This window comes from Meles meles, chromosome 9 (genome assembly GCF_922984935.1).
Source record: "Meles meles chromosome 9, mMelMel3.1 paternal haplotype, whole genome shotgun sequence".
Classification (NCBI taxonomy): Eukaryota; Metazoa; Chordata; class Mammalia; order Carnivora; family Mustelidae; genus Meles; species Meles meles.
Window position 1 is genome coordinate 43,205,237 of NC_060074.1, and position 17,101 is coordinate 43,222,337.

The 17,101-nt window shown below is 50.3% G+C and overlaps 1 protein-coding gene across 8 annotated transcripts in view; it reads left to right on the forward strand.

The window, feature by feature from the left end:
* Positions 1 to 17,101, forward strand: part of AGAP1 (ArfGAP with GTPase domain, ankyrin repeat and PH domain 1) — a 517,259-nt gene that overhangs the window by 202,841 nt on the left and 297,317 nt on the right. For all 8 annotated transcript variants that reach the window (XM_046018363.1, XM_046018364.1, XM_046018365.1 and 5 more), the window contains 2 exons: positions 814 to 955; positions 5,851 to 5,985. In XM_046018363.1, the coding sequence (XP_045874319.1) occupies positions 814 to 955; positions 5,851 to 5,985 (277 nt within the window). The remainder of the gene's footprint in view (positions 1 to 813; positions 956 to 5,850; positions 5,986 to 17,101) is intronic.

Sequence of the window (17,101 nt, forward strand, 5' to 3'; positions counted from 1 at the left end):
CAAAATGGCAAGTCAGGCTGTTGTGGGATTTTAATGTTTTTCCCTGATTTTTGCTCATTTTGTTGATTAGCTTTGTGGATTTCTCTAACCATGGTTTATCATATCCTCGCGGGGGGGCCTTTCAGAATTCACTGACAGGGGCGCCTGGCTGGCTCATTTGGTGGAACACACGACTCTTGATCTTGGGGTTGTGAGTTTGAGCCCCACATTGGGTGTAGAGATTACTTTAAAAAAAAAAAAAAAAAGGATTCAGTGGCAACTGATATTTTCAGTAGAAAGACCTCTTCTTGTGAGAAGGAGTGGGCCACAGCCTGGGTAGAGGATTTCTGAGAGGCCATGGGAGCCCGGAAAGGAGCCCTCCCCCACCATCTCAGAGGGTCCAGCCAGGCTCCTGGGGTCCTGCGGGAGGGACTTGGTGTGAAACAAAGCTCCAGCGTCACCGTCAGCACCTGTCTTCCGATGCGGGGAGGCTCTTCTGCGAGCCTGGGTTTGCCTTGTGTTTGTGGGACTGTGGCTGGCTGGCTCGGGGGCAGAGGGTAGACATGCCCATGGGCAAGCACAGGCAGGTTGTGTTTCTAGGAGCTCGGGGTGGCCTGGGGGCGAAGGTCCCCTTCCAGATGTGTCACGAGGAGGATGTTAGTGACACCACAGCCATGTGTTACAGCCGAAGTCAGGCACCCATTGGACTTGGCCTGCGTGAGGGGACTGCCCGCCACGCACCCTGTCCTCATGAAGACTCCATCCCCACCCTTCCTCTCCGACAGACAGCCTTGTCACTCAGCTTCCCTTCTCTCTGCCCTCTTTTCTCCCTAGTTTGCCATGTGGGTGGACGCTGTGATATTTGTCTTCAGCTTAGAGGATGAGATAAGCTTCCAGACGGTTTACCACTACTACAGTCGGATGGCCAACTATCGGAACACGAGCGAGATCCCTCTGGTTCTGGTGGGGACCCAGGGTGAGTGCCACCCGCGTGCAGCTTGGGGGCGAAGGACCCCGGCAGTTGAACAGTGAGTGGACTCAGGGCCTGTGGTTTTGGCGTGAAGGAATTTGAAAATGGTGTAAAGAAGAAATAATTTCCTCCTGAAGGCTTTTTCTGTGAGAATCCAGGAAACTGAAATTGTCCCATTTCCTGATTTGATTCTACGGAGAAATCACTCGGTCAGCACCTTCAGAGCAAAATCCTCTCCAAGTGCTCTCAAGAAAACAAAATCTATTTTCTCTTCCTGTTGTGGGATCTCTTAATTCTTTTGGGTATGCCAGATAGTTGATAAGCAATTTAGAAGCTTATTGATTTTAACTTTTGGTACATCTTTAAAATACTACTGATTTCTTATACGCAGCAGAGTTTTGTTTTATTTTGCTCTCTTTGTTAATGTGTTATGATCTTTGTGTAATTTTTCACCTACCTCAGTGTCTGGAATTACCTGTAAGAGCGCATTTCTTGTCTTACGCTAGGCCACTTAACACTTGGCCTCTTGCAAAGTGACAGCCCTGAAGTGTCCTTGTTCTCCATCAGATTCACTGATGGGCTGATGTCCACCGTCTGGGTCTTAAGGGCACATAGACTGTTTTTAAAAATCAGCTGCTTTGTCAGCGCTGTATGGGTAACTTAAAAATGATCATGTCAAGACAAACTGGATTATGCCTTCATTTTGTTGTTGTTGCTGTTCATGTGCTATGTCTGTTAATTCCTTTAGAGCGTCCACATCTGGTCTGCCTTTCTGTGCCCTGATGTGAGACTTTTCTAAACGAGAAACTGTCTGTGTGGCAGCAGGGACAGATGGCCAGCTGTGTGCATGGTACAGGGTCTCATGTGCCAAGAGGGAGCTCAGGTGGGGAAGCAGCTGCCCTGCCACGGAGCTGCATGGACTAGCCCCAGCGTGGGCGGGTGTATCTCATGAGAACGGGAGTGGCATGGGATCCACAGAAAGCATCATCTCCGTGTGCTAGATATAAAATGTTCGAGTCGGGCTGTCGTGGGGAGCACCCCCACCCTCTTTTAGGGAACTTGTAATGGCCAGGAGTCTCAGGACTAAAGCCTGGGAGCTCGTGGCAGGTGGATTCCACCTACAACCAGATGAGAAAGAGGTTCTTTATGCCCAGGGCGCCCTCTAGTGGCCGCCGGGAAACCAAGGCGGGCCCTTGGGAAGCCCTGGGTTCTTGCTCTAATTCACCGAAATGGCCTATTGGAATGGGGCCTCCTGAAAATTCTGTGTTTTGTGGTGGGTGGCAGGATCTCCAGCAGGTCTGCTGAGAGCTGCCCTAAGGCTGGAGCAAGTCCTGCAGGTGGCTTTCCCGCGGGCCAGCCCAGGGCATTTCTGAGCAAAGTCAGATACTGTGTCCAGCTGTCCCCTCGGTGGCTGTCTGAGTTCAGGGCTTTGTATCTCAGACTCACAAGGCCTTTCTTCTGTGGACTCACTGTGCTGGGCGCAGGGACTTCCTCGGTCTGGGCAGGGAGGCAATATGTGACCCACTTGGGGTCTTGTCGTCTTAGACAGCGGTGGTTTCGGTAATAGAGGGTGGAGTGTCTGGTTCTGGGTGGGGGCTGGCCAGCCCTGGCATCAGAGCGTCCTGGCTCCATGACCTGGACTGCTGCCTGCCCGGGCTCTGGCTGGGGTGCAGTGCAGGAGCTCCTGTGAGGCCCCTGAAGCACCCACGGGCACATGAATGTACTACAAGTGGTCACTTCGTTCTTTGTTAGATCCCTACAGACAGCTTTACTAGGTCCTGGCTGGGGTTCCAGAAGCACGCCTCTCTGTTCCCTTCCCTGGAGATGAGCCTGGCTCTCCGTGTCCTACCATAGCTGCGGGAAGGCAGAACCATGCCTCCCCCCAGGATGGCCCATGTGTTTGTAGAGGAAGCCTGTGGAAGGCTCCATAAGACTCCGGGGAAGCCCCAGTGAGGCCCCAGGGGAAGAATGCACCCCTTTTTCTTCCTGCTGGTCTTCTCAGCATTTGTGTGGAAAGGCCTCAGGCAAGTGAGCACCTGAGCCAGGGAGCCTGGGTGGAGGGTGGATGCTGGCAGTCTCCTCACCTTCACATTTGTCTGTGGGGCTTTGTTCATGCGTCAGCACCACCCCATCTCGAATGAACAGAACATGTTACCAAGTAGGGACATTCCTCACCTGAGGGGTCCTCTTGGTCAGACCTCTCATTTCCAGAGTGCCCTAGAAACCCCTGTGGCAAGAGGGTAGAGTGAGTGTAGGCTTCTAGAAGGTTCTGCCGTTAGGTACTTGTTCACTGCTTGCGGCCTTGCTTTCTGTGAAGCCTGTGTATGCCAGGTACTTTTGCTTGGGCTCCATGGGATGCTGGAGGTAAAAGGTGGGTCAGGTCATAGATGGGGGACCCTGAGCTTTCCCCCACGCTAGGTGTTTGGGGTTGGAGGCCTTATCTAAGGGTGGGAGGAGTGTCTCTGCGAGACTGTGTGTTCTCTCTGGGTATAGTCAGGGAGCTGTGCGAGGGTCCGCAAGTAGACAGGACACTTGTGAATGAGGCAGTTACGTGATGTTTGTTAAGCTCGTTCTGTTTTAAAGGCTGCAGATGATGTCGATTTAAGGGAGGGGCACGAGCTGTGAACAGGTGCAGGGTTGCAGGTGGAATGAGAGATGGGGCTGGTATAGCCCTCACTGATGTGTGGTGCGGGTACAACATGGCCACAAAGGAGATGTGTTGCTGCCCCTGGGAAGTCCAAATGAGACAGTGGGGCAGGCCTCTTGCAGAGGAAGGTGGGCTGCACTATTGGGGACCCCAGGTCAGGATAAGCTGGATTGGCTCTATGGCATGTGTTTTCCACGTTACACCAGAGCACTGAAAAATTATAGATTTTGATCTGAAAACTACCGTTTTCTTAAAAGATGCATGCACCTTTAAAACATACTCCTTTTCCTTAAGTGTTGTGAAATCCAGGTCAGATTTATTAGTCTGGAAGACAAGAAGACAGGATGGGGTAGTGTTTAAAGAAATTCCTGTAGGGAACCTTACCAGGGAATGTTCTAGAACATTTATTGAGGTGGCACAGGCCATTGTCAGAGAAAGAGGCCTGAATCATAGTTAGTCTTGATTTCTCTATGGGAAACTGTTAGGTCAGGCATATCCCGTGAGCTAAAAATAAAACAGGAAGCAAGAGAAAAATGGGGGGAAAATGAATAAATTATTCCCTCAAGATGCCACTTTTTTTTTTTTAAGATTTTATTTATTTATTTGACAGAGATTACAAGGAGGCAGAGAGGCAGGTAGAGAGTGGAGGAAGCAGGCTCCCCGCTGAGCAGAGAGCCCGATGTAGGGCTCAATCCCAGGACCCTGGGATCATGACCTGAGCCGAAGGCAGAGGCTTTAACCCACTGAGCCACCCAGGTGCCCCAAACACAATTTAATAGATACCCGCACCTGTTTGCGCATTCTTTTTTTTTTTTTTTTAAGAATTTATTTGACAGAGAGAGAGAGATCACAAGTAGGCAGAGAGGCAGGCAGAGAGAGAGGGAGAAGCAGGTTCCCTCCCGAGCAGAGAGCCCAATGTGGGGCTCGATCCCAGGACCCCGGGACCATGACCCGAGCTGAAGGCAGAGGCTTAACCACTGAGCCACCCAAGCGCCCCCCAAACACAATTTAAAAAGTCGTTCCCGTCTCCATGATTTCTGCTGTGCTGCTGCTCTTCCTTTGACTAGTGGAGAAAAGCCTGTCAGTGAATCTTTGTTTCAAGAGCCATTGGCATTTTCCATGGCGCAGGAGCCTCAAGCCTATGAAGAAAACGTCACAGGACAAAAAAGTCCCTGAAAAGTGACTGCTATCTCACACCTCACTCCTAACATCTTGACCTTTCTCTGTTGGCGTGTGCCAGGCACGAGAACACATGATGGGATGGGGTCGGGGCATCTCGGACACTTGAGCTTAAAGAAGGCTGGTTTTCTTTGTTTAGGGGACTGGTGGCAGATGCCCCACACCTGTTTGCTACTCAGACGTCATCTGTGTACAGATCCTGCAGGAAATGGGTACACCCATGACTGGCTCTGTTAAGACCTCAGGGTTTGCCGCCCAGTGCTTGGGGCCCTCCACTGGCCCCTTCACTTCCACTCCTGCCTTGGTCTCCCATAAACAAACCAGGTGCTTGGTTGCCCCCTGCCCCAGGCTCTCCCCCTTCTCCCCCCACCGCTCTGCCCCAGGTAGTTGCTGGTTGGTCTTTACCTCCTTCCTGAGCTGGGGCTGCCCTGAACATTCACACTGAGCCCACTGACCGTCAAGTGTCCTGCCTGCCTGACTCGGGTCTTGCGGCCACACTGCATTCACAGCTGTTCTCGTGCCTGTCTTGTTCTCCGCCTCTCCCCACCTGCCCCCCTTCCCCCGGCCAACCTGGTAGCCCCTCTGTGGGAATGCCGAGTCTTGTCTCGCTCACTGGGCATCCCTGAGCCTGGAACAGGACCAGATGCCCGAGGGCAGCTCTGTGGGCACAGACCGAACAGGTGTGTGTTTACACCTGCAGAGTGACGCTGCTGGAAGGCAGTGAGCAGGGTGCTGTGTGCACCAGATGCCACCTGCCAAGAGCGAGCATAGGTGTTCTTTTCTCCTTTTTAAAGTATTCTCCTCCAGAGCCATGTTTAACTCTTAGCTCCTTCTTTCTGGGCATCTGTTTATCTCCGTTTCAGAAGCAGGATCTTCTGAAACATGTTTTTACAAATGATGACTCTGCTGAAAGTTTGAGATCATTACCTGGAGGATAAACCATGTTCTAAAAACTCCAGTTCTTAAACACGTTACCTCCCTGGGAGCAGGGCGCAGGTTTTGAGCTACTTGGAGACTTGAAGGAGCAGGAAGTAAGCGGGGCTGCTTACGGTCACTGTGTTGCTGTCTGTTCCAGATGCCATAAGTTCCACTAACCCGCGGGTCATTGACGACGCCAGGGCGCGGAAGCTGTCCAGCGACCTGAAGCGCTGTACCTACTATGAGACGTGCGCCACGTACGGGCTGAACGTGGAGCGGGTCTTTCAGGACGGTGAGTGCTCCCAGTGCAGCTGGGTCCCCTTCCCACAGCGTGGGGTCCCGTCGGGGGGCACGCAGGCCTTGGTGTGAATCCAGGGGCCCCTCTGTGCCGAGGTGGTGCTCAGCAGCAGGCGGAGGTCCACGGGGAATCCTATGTGGCACGGTCGTGATGGAACTTTCTGTGCACCAGGTGCGACACCGCCCACGCTTACTTCTGCACGTGATGGGTCACATGTACGCGTTTGCCATTTCTTCTCCACCACAGCTTCTCATTCTTAACCCCCAGCCCATCTCTAAAACAGTCTAAAATATTTGCTGTTAGGCTTTGGGGAGAATAAACCAAAAGAGTCAAGTTTGGGCCAAAAAACCCCCAAACAAACAAAAACCCAATACCAACCCCACATTAAGACTCATGGCTGAGAGCCAGCACCACAATTTAGGAATTGTTTCTTTGTTGCTGAATTCATTAGTGATCACCCGCCCCCAGAACAGCCGGGCAGCAGACTGGAAGCCCTCCTGGAGAAGCACGGGGCTTTTACGGGGCAGAGACAGTCTTGTACAAGATCAAAGTGGCGGGCTGGGAAGTGGGAGGGGATGGATGAAGACATAGGGGAGGTGGTGGGAGGGAGGGAAGTGTTGGGAGGAAGGGTTGGTCTCTGGTCTGGAGGGGTCAGGAAGGTCTGGGGGAAGGCCAGTCCCTAGGCCTGAAGGGACAGTACTCCCCGCAGAGGGTCCTGATGTCCACGAGGAGTTGAGGGGAGTCACTGCCAGGCCGTCCCTCTGGCCCCCCATCTGGCTGACCTCTGTGGTGGCAGAGCAGACCACCCGAGCTGCTGGTCATCTTGGTCTTTCCGGTCCAGACCCCGACAAAGACATGTTTCTGCCGGGGCAAGCAGTAATTACATGCCTGCATCTCGGACCTCCCCAAACCAGGCAATATATATGCTTGTCTTCTAAATGTCCAGATGAGTTTTCAGATGCAATTGGAGAAATCCCATACTTGGACTATTTTTAGGACATTTCATAGATTGGGTCCTCTCCAAACCTCGCATTTTCTTCCCTTTCCACAAGAGCTGGTCCCGTTCTCAGCTCGAAGCCTCCTTCCCTGCACAGTGGCCCGTCCCCCCCCCTTCTAAGCCCGTGTGCCCTCTGGTCCTCCCTGCCTCCCCAGCGCCTGTTCTGAGGCGGCTGCAGCCTGCTGAGGGACAACCCAAGGGCCTTCCTCTTTTGGCACGCATTTACAAGCCCCCTTGCCATCCCCCTTCCCATCCTCTCCCCTCGCCATCACCCTCCCTGCTGGAGCCCGTGATGGCCTGTGGGTGCCCGTACTTATGTGAAGAGACGTGCATGGAGGTGCAGGGGGTTCCGTGGGTGGGGAAGGGGTGCCCCGCGGGGCAGGCAGCCCAAACCTTGTGGGGTTACCGCAGATGACAGTCACCAGTCTGGGGCGCACGGGCCGCTGCTGGCCAACCACCTGTGTCTGTGTCCCCTCGGGCGCGTGGGTGGGCTGCTCTGGTTGCCGCAGAGGCCTGTGCATGTCGCCCCGCCAGGCCTGAAATAGGTCCTCTCTGGCCCTCTGCAGCAGCTTGCCCGCCCCTGCTGGCGGTTTTAGGAATTTTATCCCGTGAATGAGCTGATTCTCCACAGTGATTGCTTTACATGTGCGTTTATCGCAGACATGAATTGTTCATCAATAAATGAGCTCATACGTAATAATCGTGAGAGTTGGTCCACACTAGGGGATGCCCAGATCCAGTGCTTCCCTGCCCTGCCCCCGCTGTCTGTGAGGGGGAGCACCAGTGAGGGGAGAAGAGGGAGGATCTTTCCAAACAGCATTACTGTATCCTCTCCCAGGGCTTCTCCTGCTGCGATTCGACAAAGAACCTGAGTTTTCACAGGCTCAGGAGATTTCCAATACATTTTGTTACTTCTTATTTTAGAAATAATGCATTGCTGTTAAATATTTGAACTGTACAGAGTCAGAAAACGAAATAATACTCATGGTACTATGGTTTCTGTGACTATTAGATTTTGTCTTTAAAATATTTCTGTTTAATATGAGGATCAGTTTTAAAAATAAAATTAGGGCTTACCCTGCATGTTCTGTAGGAGGATTATATCTTTTTGTGAAATCATGAGCTCTGTAATTGTTTTATCTGTGATAAAAGTCGTTGCTGACCAAATGGACTATGCTCAGTATTTAGAAGCCATAAACAGTAACTATCCATTTTAATCCTTAAGGAGAAAAGAAACCTCATAATGTTTAGAGTTTAAAGAAATCAAGGCTCAGAAAAATTACGGAGCTTAACGAGAGGCATCAGGTCTGGATGGGATGCCTGTCTTGGGACCAGGAGCCCAGAGCCTTAACCATTCCGTCATTAAAGCCACAGTGATGTGGGTCCTGCCTGGCCCCCTGGGGGAGCCTGGACAAGGGTGCACAGCGAGCTCCCCACCCACTCACAGACTCAGGTCATTCAGATTTCTCGGTGGACTTTTCTGGCTTCCTTTACGCCTTAGGACTTGCTTTTATTTATGTGCTTTTTGTATCTTTGCATCATAGAAAGAGAAAGAACGAGTATGTGGTTTCTATGTAACATTTGACTTACTCCTGAAAGGAGGACGCAGGCCTGACTTTTAGACCAGCCAGATGCCCCCCCGCCCTTGCCCCTGCCCCTGCCCACCAGGCTAACTGGTCGACTGGCTCCCTGAGTTTATTTTTTAAGATGCCAGGGACTATAGTCTTTGCTTCTTTAACTCGGAGTTCTTAGTATCCTGAAACTGAAGACACATTGTGAAATTAATAGAGAAAGAGAATGCCTGCTTTTCTCTCCAGAGTGTTGTTCTCACACACCTCTTGGGAAGGAGTCCAGGACACAGGGGTCCTGTCAGCCCCGGGGGTGTCCAGAGGCCGTTCGGCAGGTGGATGCCCTCACCCAAGCAGTGGCCTTGCTCACACTGAGTCTCTGGTTCGGGGTCGAGAAGAGGGGATGGTACAGGGGGAGGGCCCCTGCCTTGGCGAAGTGGAGGCCTAGTTCCCAGAGATGGAAGCTTGCCCCTTCCCCAAAGGTGGAGGGCAGGTTGTGAAGGATCGGGCTGCCTTCTGTCACCTGCTCACAGTGGTGCTGGATCATCGTTGATCCTGCTCCTAGCTGAGTCCATGTGGCTCGCGGAGCAGAATGTCTGGCCTTCACGAGGGGGTTCCTATAAATAAAATTCACCTGCTGAGAAATCACATACTCCCCAGTTCTCCTGCATCTGGGCTACCGGGCCTCACATGGGCGCAGTTACCTGTCTGTCTGTCTGGATTCACGGAAGAGCCCTGCAGGGAGCTCCGGGCCCCACAGGCTGGTCCAGGGGATTGAGGCAGCCAGGGCTGCGTATGGCCCCCCACCTGCCATGTCTCTCTGTCTGTCCAGTTCTGTGCAGCTCTGGTCACCGCCGGCCGTGTCTACAAGATTAGCTTCAGGCTTTTGTAGTTTTAACACTGTAACGGTGATGTCCGTGCTTGGCATGAAATTTTTCCAAAGTTCCTGGTTATTTATTTGTTCTCTTGGCCTGGATTCCTGAAGGCCAGGATTACAGAAAAATAACGTTCACTCTCTGCAGATATTGTTTGTCTGGTGCTAAGATTTTTATTCAAGAGAAGGTGCTCTCACTCTCTGAAGGAACCAGCCGAGTGGGAGAATCTCTTGCTATGAGCACATGTTTCCTGCCACTTTAGTTGAGTATCTGGGTAGGGAAAGGCGAGTCGTGTTGGTGATGGGATGTTTCAACCGAGATAGGAACAACCTAAAATGAATATAACTTAGTGACAGGAATAAATCCTTCCTCTAGACCAACCCATGCTGAAGGGTAGTGAAGAGCCACGTGTGGAAGTGGTTGGAGGGCCCCTTGGACCGTTTGTGTGTGCCATCTTGAGAGAGGAAAGGGGACGCTAACTCCCTATGTTCCTGAGGGAACATTTGGAGTTTTAGTTCCTTGAGGTTGGGTTCTGGAAATGATGAATTCTCCTCTCTTTCCAAACACACTTAGGTTTCTCAGCCTACATGGAGTGTCCCTGTTTATGGCCTATTTTTTTTTTTTTAAGATTTTATTTATTTATTTATTTCTTTGACAGCAAGAGAGAGAGATCACAAGTAGGCAGAGAGGCAGGCAGAGAGAGAGGGAAGCAGGCTCCCCGCCGAGCAGAGAGCCCGATGTGGGACTCGATCCCAGGACCCTGAGATCATGACCTGAGCCAAAGGCAGCGGCTTAACCCACTGAGCCACCCAGGCGCCCGGCCTATTTTGTTTTGATGGCAGTGATTGTACAGTGGGTATACGAGGAGCGTAGTGATTTGGGTCATAGTACAGTTCTCTTTCTCAAACTCAGCATGATGTAGAAGCAGTTTTTGGTGTTTGACATTCGTGAAGTAGAACCAATAGACCCCCTAAGTGTTTGGGGAGGTTTATTTTATAATTTTAAAAAATTACGTTATCTGACTGGTGTGTGATATTTTAAAGATATCTGATATATAAAGAAAAGCAGTTTCCCTTTCATGTGGAATAAGTAAAACCTGATGGTGGTACAAAATATTTAATTTTCCCTTATCCAAGCTCCTTTATGAGTTTTTTCTCTCTCCCTCCCTCCCTCTCCTAAAATGAGCGGGTAAATACTTGTATTGTGAAAACAGCAGTGTTTTATATACAGGTCATTCCTGTTATGCATCCTGACGCCAGCTGTTTTTTTTTTTACAGGATCTAATACTCTTATACGTAAGCTCTAAAACTGTCATCACTTGTTAAATCCGAACTGAAAACACCCTATTAGACCTTAGAGCATGCTGCCCTGTAGAGCTCTAACTTCTTGTCTTAGGATGGCAGGAAAACTGTACAGCATTTCGCTTTGACAGTGATTGTTCAGACCCAGTCGAGATCTGTGTAAGCAAGATGTAAATCAATTACATGTCACTGTCTGCCTCCCTGACCCTCCCCGAGACGGCTCGGTCTGTTCTGTGTCGCTGAGAGTACCTGGGTGGTTGAGTGATCTCCCGCAGAAGACCGCTCGCCCTAGGGTAGATGTTCTATGTTACTTCCATTTCCATTAAAAAGAGACCATTTGGTTTGAGGTGCATGAGGGTGGGGAGGCTGGCCAGTCGCCTCAGCAGCATTCTGTGCGCTGGTGGCTGCTGTCTGGGCTTCCTGGTGATCACATACTTGGTGCGGTGTCCGGCAGTGCCGGTGTGGGCCCGTTCGAGGAGGATTCACGGCAGTCTCTTAGCATGGTCATGCCAGCTCTTTACATGCGTGCTGTGGTTCACATTCTGGAAAGCACCTGCGTAGAAGCCATGCCTAGTGTCCCCCAACCTGCGATGGCTCACCCACGTGTGGATGCCCTGTGCTGTCAGGGCTGAGCCTGGAGAGGCTGCGTGAGTGCCCCAGGGCTCTGTGGTACATGGGGGAGCCTCAGTTTGCTTTCTGTCCTTCGCTTGCAGAGACTGATACTCTAATGTACAAAGCATCCCATTTCACATTAAATTCTGCAGCTGCTTGGTCCTAATTACGGCCACGTCCCGCACAAGAGTAGCTGTATTAATGAGCCCGGTTTGTACAACCTAATTGCTTGTGTTAGAGCATCATTAAGTGGGAGCAGTCTCCAGGGGTTTTGGCCCTGAGTGCTGCGTCACCCTGTTCCTTTCCGTTTTGCTGACACCGCAGTCTTTGTTTGTGCTGTTAAAGGATATGGCAATTAGGCCTCTTCTGTGCTTTCTCGGAACCAGCTTAATTTTCATTGTTGGGGTGGCCTATTTTATTATTTGTTTTGTTGCTGCTGTTTTTCTCTTTATTGTGTTAGGGAGGAGACTGGAGCCTGTCATTTGTTTTTATGTTTGTGTAATTCTTTTTTCAAAGGAGTTCTTTCAAAAATAAGATTTTCCACGTTGAAAAGCAAGCCATATATATGTGTACATTGGGCATCTCATATATATATATATATATATATATATATATATATATATAGCCAACAGAGTCATTTAGTGTTTGTCAATTTATATTTTTTTATCATTTGTAATAATGACTAATATTTATGTCACAGTTTAAGGGTTTCTAATGGACGATGGTAAATCTTAATAGGCCCTCTTTACAGCCAGCGTCCAGCCTGTGTGTCCTTTCTGTGCACGGTTTTCTTCACATGCCTGTGCCCATCACCATCCCCATGTCCCCACGCACCCCCCCCCCCCCAGCGTGGCGTGTGCTCACTCCCCCTCCTCGTTGCACTGAAAGGTTGTACATTCAAGATTTCATGGGCAAATGGGTAGTTTATGTTATGACGGGGCAAACAGACTTTATTATGCTTAAATTACACTTTATTTGGTTAATATTTTAAAACTTCTAAGAAGAAGGATGACATAAGCAAGTTGCCTCTGTGTGGCAGAAGTAGAAGAAAGGCTCCTTTGACTGCTGTTGGTGAGTCGTGTAAGACGGGCTTGGCCCCGGTTTGGTGGCCGTTCTGTGGTTGTCATTAAACACCACTGTCAGTGGCTGTCACTCACGGCGAGGCAGCTTCTAACCTGGTCGGTTCCTGCAGAAATTAGAATCTGCACGTTGCCTCCGAAAGAACCACGTCTGTCCCATTGTTTGTCGCCTCTCATTAAATTGAAAAGATACCTATCTGGTGTTGACAGTAAGTAGACTTTGGGTTGAGCGGTGGGTGGGGAGGGAGGGAGTGTGTGCGGGGAGCAAGAAGGCGGGGGTCTGGGCGGGTCTTTCTGTGCCCTGTAGCCTGGTTTGTGTGTGGATGGGAGAGTGCCCGCATGGTTCGCTGTGGTTGTTTTTATAGAACATGATGTTGTCGGTCCCCTTTGTGTGTGCATCTTTAAAATTCAGTGAACTTCCTAAACTGGAGAAACTTTCTCTGTGAGCAGGGTTAGATCACAAAATGAAATAGTGAATTAATACCAAAGCTAAAATATCAGCATTAGCTGTAGTAAGCCATATTTTCAGAGGCTCAAAACCAAAAGAAAAACAAAAAACCCTCTTGAGTTGATATTTTTTCGGAAAAAAAAAAAGTTGGTTGGAGTTGAAAGCGTCTTACAGATGAGCTGGACCTCTGGTGGCCGCCCTGCCGCCCAGTGTTCTCAAGCATAGTTGACAAATGGGGGACGTGTTGAGGTGGGACTGATGGCCAGGCTGTACATGAACATTGTCAGGATTCATGTGAGAATTTGTTGAAAGTAATGACCCTGACATAATCCAAGTGTCTTAAGATATTATTATGAATTGGACACAAGCATGAAATCAGCTTGTTTCTTCTTTGGAGTCTCTCTATGTAGAAATTTCCCCTTTTGAGAGTTTCTCTCTCATCCATTGAACTGTTCAGTGGCCCCCAAAGCTGGATGTTTATGAGGGTCTAACTCCTTTGGATGTGAGCCGATCTGCTTACCGTCACCGACGCAGGTGAAAGCATTCAGCTAGGGGTATCTCAGTGGTGGGTGTGATTCAGACTTCGAGACTGCAGCTCCCGGCCCTAACAACTCAGAGTCAGGTGTGAAACGGGGTAATTCTTAAACTAGTTTCTGGTGGGGCAGAGAGGACCCTGACATTTTTGACTCTTTCCAGAACAACATCCAAAGAAGTCATCTTAAAATCCTGATACCAAGGTTGCTGTTATCACAAACAACAGGAGACAATGAATAGTCTTCCGTTTCACAGTTTTGTAGACTGTTCTGTTAGGAGAGACTGTGACCGTCTCTGGAAGTTTCTTACCCCGAGTCGGAAAGGTTTCCTGCCACGCTTCCCTTACTGCAACCGTGGCGGGCACCATGGCTGGCCTGTTCCTGTAGATGCTGCTCTAACGCCTGCCCCACCGACATGCGATCAGTAAGCACACTATGCTCTGTTCTGATTTTCATGTGAAGACTCCTGTCTTCTGCTCATAGGATTAATGTTATCAGTGACACGGAAGACGGTGTGCTCATACTTTCCTGCAATGTGGCATTGTAGCCAGGCCTGCCCCAGGATTCTGTTAATGACTTGAGCCAGCTTGAATTAGCTTGATGTATCATTAATGCATACAAATGGCTTTTATTTTTGTTCATAATCTGTTCATAATGCCACGCCATTCTGCTCTTCTTAATGTTTTTAAAATGATTAAATGGTGATGTACTTTTTGACCTACTTAACCCTCCCCAGCCTCTGATCAACACAATATGAAAATATGCCTTAAATAGGATAGTCAGAAATTGTTACACTTCATGGCTGGTGTTTTCAACCCAGTTTGAAGTCTTCTGTTTATAACATTTTCCCCCTAGAGAATACAGACGTAGCCAGATTCTTATGGCCTCCCCCTCACCAAGAACTGTCTGCCATTGACAGGGGTTAGCAGCACCATGAAGTTCAGTTCGTGAGAGACAAGGAAGAGTAACCCTCCAAGGAGGGAAGTTGTGAAAGTCCTTAACACCAGAAAGCATAGCTTTCTCCTACGGACACTGATGTTTTTGAGTGCTTCTCAGCAGCAGGGGGCTGGCCAGGAGCGCGTGGGGGTCCAGCTTGGAGCAGACACTGGGCGTCCCTGGAGACAGGCTCTGAGATCTGGCGTCAGCTCGTAGGGTTAGTGCAGAGTCACTGGAAGTTCTCTGAAGAGAAGATGACGCCCTGAATGGCTGAATGGATCTTCCCTGATTTAGGGAGAAGGCAGCTGTGAGGGGTGTGGATCGCATACTTGTTTGTCTAAAGAAAAAGAGACTGTAGAAACTGCTCATGACAAAATGGGATTGTATGAGATAGGCTAAAGAAGTTTACTTTAAAGAAGCTTAAAGAAGTAAAGAAGTTTACTAATTTGAGAGAGAGAGCGTGCCTGAGGGTGGGAAGGGTGGAGAGAGAGGGAGAGAGAATGCCAAGCAGAGTTCTGCTGAGTACAGAGCCTGATGCAGGGCTCGATCCCAGGACCCTGCGATCACAACCTGAGCTAAAACCAGGAGTTGGACACCTAACCAACGGAGCCAGCCAGGCGTCCCTAAAGAGATGATTTTTAAAGGATGGATGTGAAATATGGAGGTAGAAACCACCCATCACAGCACCCCCCACTGGCTGTTACTGTTGAGGTGTGGGCTGTGTGGCTGTGTCCATTATCCGGCCTTGTGACATGGCACAACCGCTTTTTCACATCAGTACTTTATCTACCATCTATTTCCTCATTTTTGCATTGCGTTCCCTTGAGTGACTAGAAATACTTTTTTGGCCCAATCCTCTATTAGACATTGAGGGGGTCCCCCCAGTTATGTGTTTGTTTTAGGATCAGTGCCTGAGTGGATGGCTCTTTACCTAAACATTTGTCTCCATCCTTTATTCTTTCTTCAGGAGACAGCTCTGGAGGGGAGACTGCAGGCTCCGTGGCCTGTGTGGCCTCACAGCTTTTGGTCCTTGACCTGTAGGCATTTGGGGTCATTCCTGCCCTCAGTTCTCCAGCGGGTGTCCTTTTTCTGTACCCTCTTCACACTGGATATTTTCAGTTTAAAAACTTTCATCATGTATAAAGAGAAAATAATCATAATTCTTAAATTTGTCTCAAGTATTATTTTCTACCTGTTAATATAAAAATAAGCTCATTGTCCGTAGTCAGGCATTTTGTTAAGAGATGGCAGTGCCATCTTGGGTGGGCCAAGGTCTGGCATGTTGGGTGGCACATGGGAGCAGGTGGGCCTTGCTGCTCTTGCAGATGTGACCTTGGTGCTTCTGGTAGGTTCTGCACAGCTGGAGTGCCCCAGCTCTCCATAGGGCAACGGCCCAGAGACCGTCCCCAGTTCCATGTGTAGCCGTGACCTTGACGTGGGGTTTCCTCCCACTTCATCTATCCCTTCTGACCCATGGTGCCACCAGCATGCTGCCTTGTGTCACCTCCGAGGCAGACCCCTGCAGTGGGTGAGAAGTGGCGGCTTCTGGCATTTGGATCTCCCCAGAGCTCCAGGTTATGTCATGCTCTAGAGGGCTCAAGGGACCCTGGAAACAGAAGCAGTTCCAGAGAGGGGCCGTGCCCGCTCCCCTCACTCCTCCCCCCTCCCCGCCCTGGTCACGGGGCCTCTGCTGCAGCTGGGGACCATCCCTCCGCAGTGGGGTCCTGATGCTCACCGCACGTCTCCCCTTTGGTGGATGTAAAAATCCTATTGCATTTATTTCCTGTTTGGAATGTCAAAATCTGGGAAGCACACAAAGTCTCTGAAAATCAAAGACGTAAAGCACAGACGTGCACTATCCCCCCCCCCCCCCCACCTGCATGTCCTGAGTGGGCTCTCAGGCACAGGGGTCTCTGCCCAGGAAGGCGGAGCCCCAGCGTCAGTAATGGCGTGGTGGCCACGTTTGTCCCGGCTGCGTTCAGCCACAGCCCGGGGGGGGGGGGGGGCAGTCCTGTCTAAAAGAAAAGAGAACTGGAAAAGAGTTCAGTGGGGGATGTCTGGCTGGCTGCTGCACAATCAGGCCTGGTGGCGCGCGAGCGGCGCTGGATGGACAGCATCCCAGCGTCCCTTCCCCCCGCTGGGAGGTGGCGCCCCCTTGAGGCATGCTGCAGCTCTCCCTTGTGCGCGATTAGCCTGCAGGGGGCGCTGTGGTTCATCTCCCTGGGCCGAGCTGCCAGAGCAGCCTGAGCAGCCCAGTTCGAGGAGCATTTCTGTAGGTGAGTTTTGGAATTTCAGGAAGCGTCCTCCCATTTTACTTTGTGCGTAAGCCATAAGAACAGCGGTGCTGCAGTCACTTGGATGCTAGGAAGTTAACTCCCGTTCCTGCACAAAGATCTCTATTAAATGACATACCGCGGTGTCTCTTGGATTTAAATTCCTTTCTCGCCTGAACTACAGACTTGTGGAATGTCCAGTCTGGAAGGGTGTGAGACCCCGGCTAGCTCGGGGTTTGCTTTCCAGCCCAGGCCAGCCCGCCAGAGAGCACGCTTAGTCACAAAGCAGGAGCTGCACGGTCGTACCTTTGTCTGGAAATGTTGAAAGCCATGGACTGCATTTTAAAATCCAGTAGTGAGTGAAAACGCTCCTTTAAGTTAGAATTCTTTTAATAAAATTAAGCCAGGCTGCCACTGAGAGGTTTGGGGTTAAATGTGACGCTGTATTCAACATGTGAATTATTTCTGATTAGCTGTGGACTAAACAT